The sequence below is a fragment of the Vigna unguiculata genome, chromosome 5, assembly GCF_037176805.1.
Source record: "Vigna unguiculata cultivar grain cowpea cultivar isolate G323 ecotype 2 chromosome 5, ASM3717680v1, whole genome shotgun sequence".
In the NCBI taxonomy this organism is placed as follows: Eukaryota; Viridiplantae; Streptophyta; class Magnoliopsida; order Fabales; family Fabaceae; genus Vigna; species Vigna unguiculata.
In genome coordinates, this window is record NC_140796.1 from 29,743,924 (window position 1) to 29,753,986 (window position 10,063).

At 37.2% G+C, this 10,063-nt stretch overlaps 1 protein-coding gene across 1 annotated transcript; it reads left to right on the top strand.

Annotated features, from left to right (window-relative positions):
* The first annotated feature begins 3,958 nt into the window (after window positions 1-3,958).
* Window positions 3,959-5,041, top strand: LOC114184567 (lysine histidine transporter 1-like). The gene is made up of 5 exons (XM_085673402.1): window positions 3,959-4,042; window positions 4,162-4,267; window positions 4,379-4,470; window positions 4,561-4,629; window positions 4,722-5,041. Exons 1-5 carry the CDS (start codon window positions 3,959-3,961, stop codon window positions 4,818-4,820), a joined length of 450 nt encoding a protein of 149 aa, XP_085529528.1. The 3' UTR covers window positions 4,821-5,041.
* Window positions 5,042-10,063: the final 5,022 nt, after the last annotated feature.

Here is a 10,063-nt window from a genome sequence, read left to right on the forward strand (position 1 = left end):
CCCTTAACAACATTCTTGTCCTCAAGAATTGAATTGAGAAAACCTCTTCAAATCGAAGTAAAATTCCCAAGTAGCTTCTTCGGGTAATTGATGCTTCCACTTCACAAGTACTTTGGTCATAGCATGATCCTTTCTTCTCATTTTCATCCTATCTAAAATGGCTTTAGGTTCTTTTGTAGTATCCTCCAACACTAATGCAAAGGGTAACGTAGCATAAATAGGGGTATTACCAACTTGTTTCCTTAACTGAGAAACGTGAAAAACATTGTGAATTTAAGACTGAGCTGATAATTCTAACTTGTATGCAATTGGACCTATGCGATCCACAATGAGGAAAAGTCCAAAAAACTTAGGATCTAGGTTAACACTACTCCTAAACACCATTGAAATTTGTGTATAAGATTGCAACTTCACCTAAACTCTATCTCCAATTTGAAATTTTATGTCTGTCCTATGCTTGTCAGCAAGCTGCTTCATCCTTCTTGAGCACGTTTCATGTGGAACTTCAACAATCTGGGCATCTCCTCCCACTTTTGAAGACTTCTATACACCAACTCAATTTTAGACTATACGGGCAGGTAGGGAAGATATGTAGGCGGGGGTTGGCCAAATACAATTTCATAGGGAGTGGCCTGAATACTAGTATGGAAGCTAGTGTTATACCACCACTCAGCCAGCGGCAACCATTTGGGCCACTTTTTTGGCCTGTTAGAACACATACATCTCAGATAAGTTTCCACACCTCTATTAACGACTTAGTTTGACCATCATTTTGAGGATCGTAAGCTAAGGATAATTGCACCTGTACACCTTGGTAAGCCATGAGATCTTGCCAAAACTTACTAACAAAAATAGGATCTCTGTCAAAAGTGATCGTGTCTGGGAAGCCACGCAATTTAAAAACATTATCCAAAAATGATTGTGCCATATCCGACACAATAAAGGGGTGAGAAAGAGCCATGAAATGGGTTGCTTTGCTCAATCTGTCAACTACAACATAAATAACCTATTTGCCATAAGAGTTGGGTAATCCCTCAATGAAGTCCATTATGATATGCTGCCAAACATGATCCGGGATGGGAAGAGGTTGCAACAGTCCAAGGTAGGCAGAATTGTTTGGCTTACAAGTTTGACATACTTAGCATCCTTAGACGAAAGTTTTAACATCCTTAGTGAGGCCTCTCCAATACACAACAACCTTCAATCTTTTGAGGGTGATGAGTTCAAATTTTTGCCCTCATTTAATATTTAAATTTGGGGATTTAATTGAATTTTCTGTGCTTAAAGATTGATTTAATTAGGATTTGTGATTATTGGATCTATTGAGTAAGTTTGGTAAAAGTGGCGTAAAAATTGATTTTAGTTGCATAAAATATTATTGGATATTCTAACATTTGTTAATGCAGCTGGAATTTATTTTTAGTCAATTAATAGTGTGATTTTGAAATATTCAAAGTTACAAAATAAGTCTAAAATCAAGAAATTCTGGAAAAGAATAAATCAGGAGCTAAATGCACCCCCAGATTTTATTTGCACACTTCTCCCTCAAGTGGACCACAAAAACCTGTTCTGCACCCCCAGTTTTCACTAAGTTGCACCCCTCCTACCACTTAAACTCCACTCAACCATAAGCCGCCACGTGTCATAATCCCCACCTCACCAAATTGACCACTTAGACCAAATTGACCACTTAGACTCTGCCACGTCATCATCTTCATCTCCCAAAACCCTAACCCTAATTTTCTCCTCTCCTTCCACCACTATGGCAGCCGCCGCCGCACCTCCTCACCTCGCCGGCGACGCACCAGAAACCACGGCAGCACACACCATCTTCTCGCCTCCGCGCCACTTCACTCGCGCATCGCATCCACCACGACCACCACGCCGCTGCAACAGATCCGCTACTGCTCCGCGCATCCAGCCTCCATCATCTCTGCATCTCGCGCGGTGCCACCACCATCTCCACCTTGCGCCACCGCGAGTTCTTCTTCCTCACGCAGCAGCCACGAAAAACGCAGGAGCAAAACCAGAACAGCAAAGCCATCTTCTTCTCGCGTCCAGCAGCTCCGTTCACGCTCCGCAATCACCAGTTCCGCCACCATCAACAGCGCGAACCTTTTCCGGCCACCACGGACACCATCTTCTTCGTCATTCACTCGCACCACCACAGATCGCGCAAGCTCCGCCGCACCACGCACCACCATCTGCGCGAACCAGCACCGCGACGCGTCACCACCACGCTCGCCGGAGAAGAAGCCGGAGCAGCCGCCGTCAGCCGCGCAGCCAAGGAGAAGAGTGTGAGAGTGAAACCCTAATTTCTGGAGAGAGAATCTGCACTGCCACGTGTCAGCATCTGATAGGCAGTCAACTGGTCAAACTCTGGTCAAATTCTGGTCAATTTGGTAAAAATGCTTAAATAAGAGGGGCATAATTGGAAATTGGACAGAAATTAAGTTGCTAATTAATTAAATAAAAATAAAAGATTTTAGCAACGGACAGATAAAGCCCAAAGTCCAGTGGAAGCCTATATAAAGAGACTTAAGGGAGCAGAAACGGACGACTGACAATTTTACAACTCACAGCTTAGACACTTAGAACTCTCTGGTTTTGGCAGATACCGTCTCCACCACATCTCTCATTCTCTTCTTTTATTTTCTTTCCTTCATCATATTATCATGTATTCAATCAAAGCCATGGAGGGCTAAGCTTTTAGGGTTGATTCCACTGTAATTTCTTAAATGGATTCTGAGGTTAGATGAATTTATGTGTTTGTTATTTTGATTATTGTTGTGGTTTTTGTTTATCTATGTCCTTTGCTTCTTAATCGAATAGAAAATAATGATTTTGAATCTACATGCATGCTAATCATATGAGTTAAAAGGTTTTTAAATTAAATTGAGACATTACTTTGATTTTGTTTAGAAACTTTCATTTGATTAAATAAGTTTTTGCCAATAATTGAGACTTTAATTTGATTAGAGGTAATTACTTTAACTAAAATTAGTCAAGACTTTACTTTGATTAATTAAGTTTTCTATTTGGTAAAGAAACAAAGGAATAGACATGATTAGGCATAGTAAAATTAATTGAGACTGTACTTTGATTGAATTTACTATGGACAATCTAATAATTCTCACTTTTAATTGAGACTGTACTTTGATTAAAAGTGAGGATGCCAACAAATGAATTGAGTCTTTACATTGATTTATTTGTAAATCAACAACAATGATTAATTTAACAATAATCTCTAGATAATCAATGAAGAATCTTATTTAGAAAAAGCAGTGGAATTGACCTATTTACTATTACTGTGTTTACAATCTTCCGTGTCATTTTCTTTGTATATCAAAACCTCCCTATTTTTATAGTTGCTAGTTTTAAATTGCATTTTTGAGAATCAAATATTTGAGATCAATTCCGTATTCGTTGTGAGACGACTCAGGGTTATCTTAACCCTAACTATTTTCTTCACTACAAACTGGCAATACTGAAGTTGCTAAAGTAGTGGTAATTTGATCGCCTAACGACAGCGATATCAGAGGGTAACATCTCTTCTAAAATGCCCACCAACAACTGATTCATGCAACCATTGTAGTAAAATCTTTCTTAACTCTTCATCTTTGCCTACCACCAATATACCCTTTCTTCTTAACTCGTCCCACTTCTATTCAAAGTGCGTATAAGAGGCTAGATTATCCTTGATCGCGTGGAGATGAAAACCCTAGCTGCGCTGCCAAGAGAAAGAGAATGCGTTTGTTGGTTGATCTGCGGAATAACCAAGTGACAAGTCTTGGAGCGAGATTCAATTGGGCTACTGGAGAAGGAAAACATCTCGGCCCAATAACAAGTGCTTTAATCCAACACAATACTTCGCTGATTGATGGAATGAATGGGATTGGGTTGTACGTAGTAGAGGAAAGCCCAAATAAAAGGAGTGTTGCAGCTTATCTCCCCACACATGGAAGTGGCATCAAAGAGCATGAGTGGTGCATTGACTGGCACGATGCAGGCCCAATTGATTAGACCACTTCTGGGACAAGTTGTAGACATGGGCTGCATTTGAAAATAACCCAATTAGACAAACATTTATTTATTAAAATCACCGTTCGCTTTAGTTCAAAATTAAAGTCAGCAAGGGTAACTAATTCTCTTGTTGGTTAGATTTATGCAATGCCAGTGTTCGATATGATCGAAACAGTGTTGGTGAAGAAGTTGAAATTCAAACCCAGTCGAATGCTTCGTTTTATTGTACGGAATTTGTATGTGGGTAAGTAAGAACTTTTTAATGATTCATGTTTCGGCTATAAGAAAATACTTGACCTTTAATTTTGTTTGTGGCTCATTACAACTGATATATCATCGTTCTCTTTGATTTCAGCATTAACAATGTTCATTGGTATTATCTTCCCATTCTTTGGTGGCCTTTTAGGATTTTTTGGAGCATTTGCTTTTGCACCAACGACATATTTTGTGAGCCAACTACATCAATTAATTTAATCCACCCAGATTCATTAAGGATACAAAAATCTTAAATGTTGATTTTCTTGCGTAATTTTTCAGCTCCCTTGTGTCATGTGGCTTGCAATCTACAAACCAAAGAGATTCGGGTTGTCTTGGTGGACCAACTGGGTATGTTTGATTCTAATTTTGATGTGTTTTAGTTATTCAACATTGATTCATTCCATTTTAAACTATGCTTAATGTTACTTAACTAATTACAGATATGCATTGTGTTTGGCCTTTTCTTGATGATTCTATCTCCAATTGGAGGATTGAGGTCGATCATAATCAGTGCCAAGAGCTACGAGTTTTTCTCATAATCTCGTTCCTCGCTGACGTGGATCTGAAGCTTGCAGATACAAGAAAGAAACGAAGGCTCAATAATGTCAAATATGAAACAGAATATAGTTTATCTTATAGGTTGCAGGGTGATCTTTCATTCTAGAACATTTTGGTTTAGGAGCATCCGCACCTTGGTCCTTAGTGGGAAACAAATTCATAAAAGAAATTGAAAGGAATTTAATATTTACTTTCTTTGTCACTTTTTATTTTGAGTATTTTTCTTTTTACTTTTTTTAAAGCGATGACTATTTTTTTTTTCTCCAATTCTTTCCTAAATTGAACAACACTAAGATATTCAAAAGGTAGCTCAATAATATAATTTGACCCTATATTTCAAACTTTCATCTCCAACCCTACACCCTATTCTATGTTCTCTATTTTCAAATAACAATCTTGGTTAGTTTGTTTTCCTTCGTACCTTATTCTTACTGGTTGTGGTTGTGATTCGTCGTTTATCTTAATCCTTCTACTCGTCGGTTCGTGGTTCTTAATAGATTCCTGGTTTATGCTTGAGCCCGTGCTTCCTTTATTGTGTAGCGGTGGTGATTCGCAATTTATGCTAACATTTCGTAGATTCATTGTGGTTAGTACATTAAATTAATTTTTTTTTAGAGAGAATATTAGTATTAACATTATTTAAGGAAACTTCTGTGTACTACTGAGACACCTAACAACCTTGTGGAGCAAGGAAGGTTGGATGAAGCAAGAAAAGTATCGGAAAAAGTTAGAGGTGCCGAAAATGTTGATGTAGAATTTAAAGATCTTAACGATACACATTTTTTTTGTCTTAGACAACGATGAACTTGTCAACACATAAAAAAGGTTGCCTAAACATATAAAAAGCAACAATTTTATTCATGTGGTTGAGAATTTACTAAAAATCACATTTTTTTTATAGATATGGTTTAAATATTACCAAAGGCCACACTTCATAATATGTTGACTCTCTATACCATATTTTTTCAAGTATTGTCTTCAAAACATGTGGTCAAAACAAAAATGTGACCTTAAATTTTCAAGTAACTTTACAGAGAACCTAGAAAATGCTATTTTAAAATTGATAGAATGTTTAAAATAATGAATACTCGATTATTTTAATATTAAAATACTAAAGTATAAATATAAATTTTATAAACGAGTTTCATTAGTTATAAACGTTCTATCTCTCTAAAAACCTTTTTTTCTAGAGCTCTTTTCCTTCTTTCTAAATTTCTGAATTATGTATTCATTTGTTTGACGATTAGAGACCGCTAGGATGACCCTTGAGGCGAGCTCTTTGTTTCTACCCGATCAATTTCTCAAACAGAGTAAGTTGATTTTCTGCTCTTTTCTTTTATTTAGTTTGGTTTTCTATGCATGTGGGATATTTCAACTTCCATGTATTCTCTGAATTATCTTCGTATTTTTCCACTGATAAGTGGTTCTAATGTTGTTCCCTGATCATATTCTTGTTGCTCCTAGGTTGAGTTGAAGACTCTATTAGGTTTGTAAGGGAAACTAATTTCTCTGTCTTTAATTCTTAAACCTGTTAAAATTATAAATTGTATGATTATTTTGTGATTAATTGAGGTTTCTGAGATGTGGCATGGTTTATGATGTGCGAAAGCTATGGAATATAAGGTTATATCAGAAGGGAGTTGTTTGAAATTGTTGATATTTAGTATTGCAATTGAGGTCATCTGATATGGTTGTGTTATAGTAGTTCTAGGAATCTAAGGAAACGAAGAACTCAACTACTAGGCATTCCAAGAAAATGAATGGAATTCAAAGCTTCATTGATTTGCGTAGAGAATAACAGTGCGAGAGTATTATTCGTAAAAAAGCCATCAACCTACATGTTGTTATGACTAGCTTATATAGTTTATTCACCCTAATTGAAATAACAAAAATGCCCTTACTTATAATTACCTATAAAATATCCCCTCCCTTAACAACATTCTTGTCCTCAAGAATTGAATTGAGAAAACCTCTTCAAATCGAAGTAAAATTCCCAAGTAGCTTCTTCGGGTAATTGATGCTTCCACTTCACAAGTACTTTGGTCATAGCATGATCCTTTCTTCTCATTTTCATCCTATCTAAAATGGCTTTAGGTTCTTTTGTAGTATCCTCCAACACTAATGCAAAGGGTAACGTAGCATAAATAGGGGTATTACCAACTTGTTTCCTTAACTGAGAAACGTGAAAAACATTGTGAATTTAAGACTGAGCTGATAATTCTAACTTGTATGCAATTGGACCTATGCGATCCACAATGAGGAAAGGTCCAAAAAACTTAGGATCTAGGTTAACACTACTCCTAAACACCATTGAAATTTGTGTATAAGATTGCAACTTCACCTAAACTCTATCTCCAATTTGAAATTTTATGTCTGTCCTATGCTTGTCAGCAAGCTGCTTCATCCTTCTTGAGCACGTTTCATGTGGAACTTCAACAATCTGGGCATCTCCTCCCACTTTTGAAGACTTCTATACACCAACTCAATTTTAGACTATACGGGCAGGTAGGGAAGATATGTAGGCGGGGGTTGGCCAAATACAATTTCATAGGGAGTGGCCTGAATACTAGTATGGAAGCTAGTGTTATACCACCACTCAGCCAGCGGCAACCATTTGGGCCACTCTTTTGGCCTGTTAGAACACATACATCTCAGATAAGTTTCCACACCTCTATTAACGACTTAGTTTGACCATCATTTTGAGGATCGTAAGCTAAGGATAATTGCACCTGTACACCTTGGTAAGCCATGAGATCTTGCCAAAACTTACTAACAAAAATAGGATCTCTGTCAAAAGTGATCGTGTCTGGGAAGCCACGCAATTTAAAAACATTATCCAAAAATGATTGTGCCATATCCGACACAATAAAGGGGTGAGAAAGAGCCATGAAATGGGTTGCTTTGCTCAATCTGTCAACTACAACATAAATAACCTATTTGCCATAAGAGTTGGGTAATCCCTCAATGAAGTCCATTATGATATGCTGCCAAACATGATCCGGGATGGGAAGAGGTTGCAACAGTCCAAGGTAGGCAGAATTGTTTGGCTTACAAGTTTGACATACTTTGCATCCTTAGACGAAAGTTTTAACATCCTTAGTGAGGCCTCTCCAATACACAACAACCTTCAATCTTTTGAGGGTAACATCTCTTCTAAAATGCCCACCAACAACTGATTCATGCAACCATTGTAGTAAAATCTTTCTTAACTCTTCATCTTTTCCTACCACCAATATACCCTTTCTTCTTAACTCATCCCACTTCTATTCAAAGTGCGTATAAGAGGCTGGATTATCCTTGATTTCTGTAATTATTTTCTGTATAGAAAGATCATTTTGCGACGATAATTTTATATTTTGCAGTAGGTAAAAATCGAGTTGATGAACCTGTATAGGTTGACATACAATTGAATCCTCATAATCCATTCTAGAAAGGATGTTTGCCACAACATTATCTCATTCTGGCTTATATTCAATGTCAAAGTCAAATTCCAAGAGTTTGATAAGCCACTTTTGTTGGAAGGTAGTAGTTAACCACAAATCCAAAATGTACTTAAGGCTCCTACGGTCAGTTCTAATAATGAACTTCTTATGCAACAAATAAAGTCTCCATTTCTGAACTACAAATACCATTGCCAACAACTCCTTTTCATAAGTAGAGAGTGATTGTTGTTGAAGATTCAAATTGCGAATAATGAATGCCAGGGGATGGTGATCTTGCATCAACACAGCTCCCAACCCATACCTACAAGCATCCACTTCAACAACAAAAGTTTTTGTGAAGTCAGACAATGCTAAGACAAGGACTGCCACCAGTTTGTCTTTTAAGGACTGAAAAGCTAATTTTGCCTCAATTGTCCAAGTAAAATTATCCTTCTTGAGCATATTATTTAATGGTTTGGCAATAATGTCATATCCCTTGACAAATCTCTTGTAATAACCCGCGAGTCCTAAAAAACCCTTAATTGTTTCAATTTTTGCAATAGTGGCCACTTGGTAACCGCTAAAACCTTAGCAGAATCAGTTAACACGCCCTGGTCAGAGATGAAATGGCCCAAATATTCCACTCGTGGGACACCAAATAACATTTGGATTTCTTGGCATATAAGGAGTGGTCTCGCATAGTCGAGAGTACCATCTTTAAGTGCAACAAATGATCTTGTAAGCTAACATTGTAGAGTAATATATCATCAAAGAAGACAAGGAGGAACTTTCACAAAAACTCCTTAAAGATATCATTGATCAATCCCTAAAATGTTACATGAGCATTGGTGAGCCCAAAAGGCATAACCAAATACTCAAAATGGCCGCCATGCGTCTTGAAAGTAGTCTTATGCACATCAGTGGGATACATTCTAACTTGGTTATATCGCGTTCGTAGGTCTATCTTGGAGAATATCACAGATCCATGCAATTCATCTAAAAGGTCACCCACCAAAGGAACGGGAAACTTGTTTAACAGTATTTTTATTAAGATCTCTATAATCCACACATAGCCTCCAAAACCCATCCTTTTTACCCACCAAAACTGCATGGCTGGCATACGAACTGTTACTGTGTTGTATAATACCATTGTTCAGTGATTCTTTCACCAATCTATCAATTTCATCTTTTTTATGTTTCCTATATTGGTAAGGTTGCTTACTAATTAGATTGGCGCCTTGCACAAGGGGAATTCAATGATCATGTCTTCCTCTTAAAGGAGGCAGTGTCATTGGTTCATTGAAAATATCTTCAAATTCCAACAACAATTGCTCCAAATCAACAGATATATCCTTTTCAAGAGTGTGTGTTGTCAAGGAATGTAATAAACCCTTTTCTTGGCTACAAGATTGTATCATGGAGAAGTGTATACTACTTTCCAAAGCCTTGGACAAGTGTTGTTTCCTCACAATTTTAACATTAGTCCTATTCCCTCTTAGTGCATGTTTCTTGCCTTGGAAAAAAACTGCATTGACAACTTATCAAAATTCCATGTAATATCCCCTAGTGTTACCAATCATTCAATCCCCATTACCAAATCACAACACCCAAGGGGAATTAGCATAAAATCAGAAGTGAATCTAGTACTTTCAATTGTCCAAGAGAACCTTGTAACCTTAGAAGAAACTGTAAGTTTAGTGTCATCCACAACTATGACATTCAGAGGTTGCACAAGGGATACTTTACAACCAAGTTTTTTAGTTACTTCAATGTCCAAGAAGTTATGAGTGCTTCCACTATCA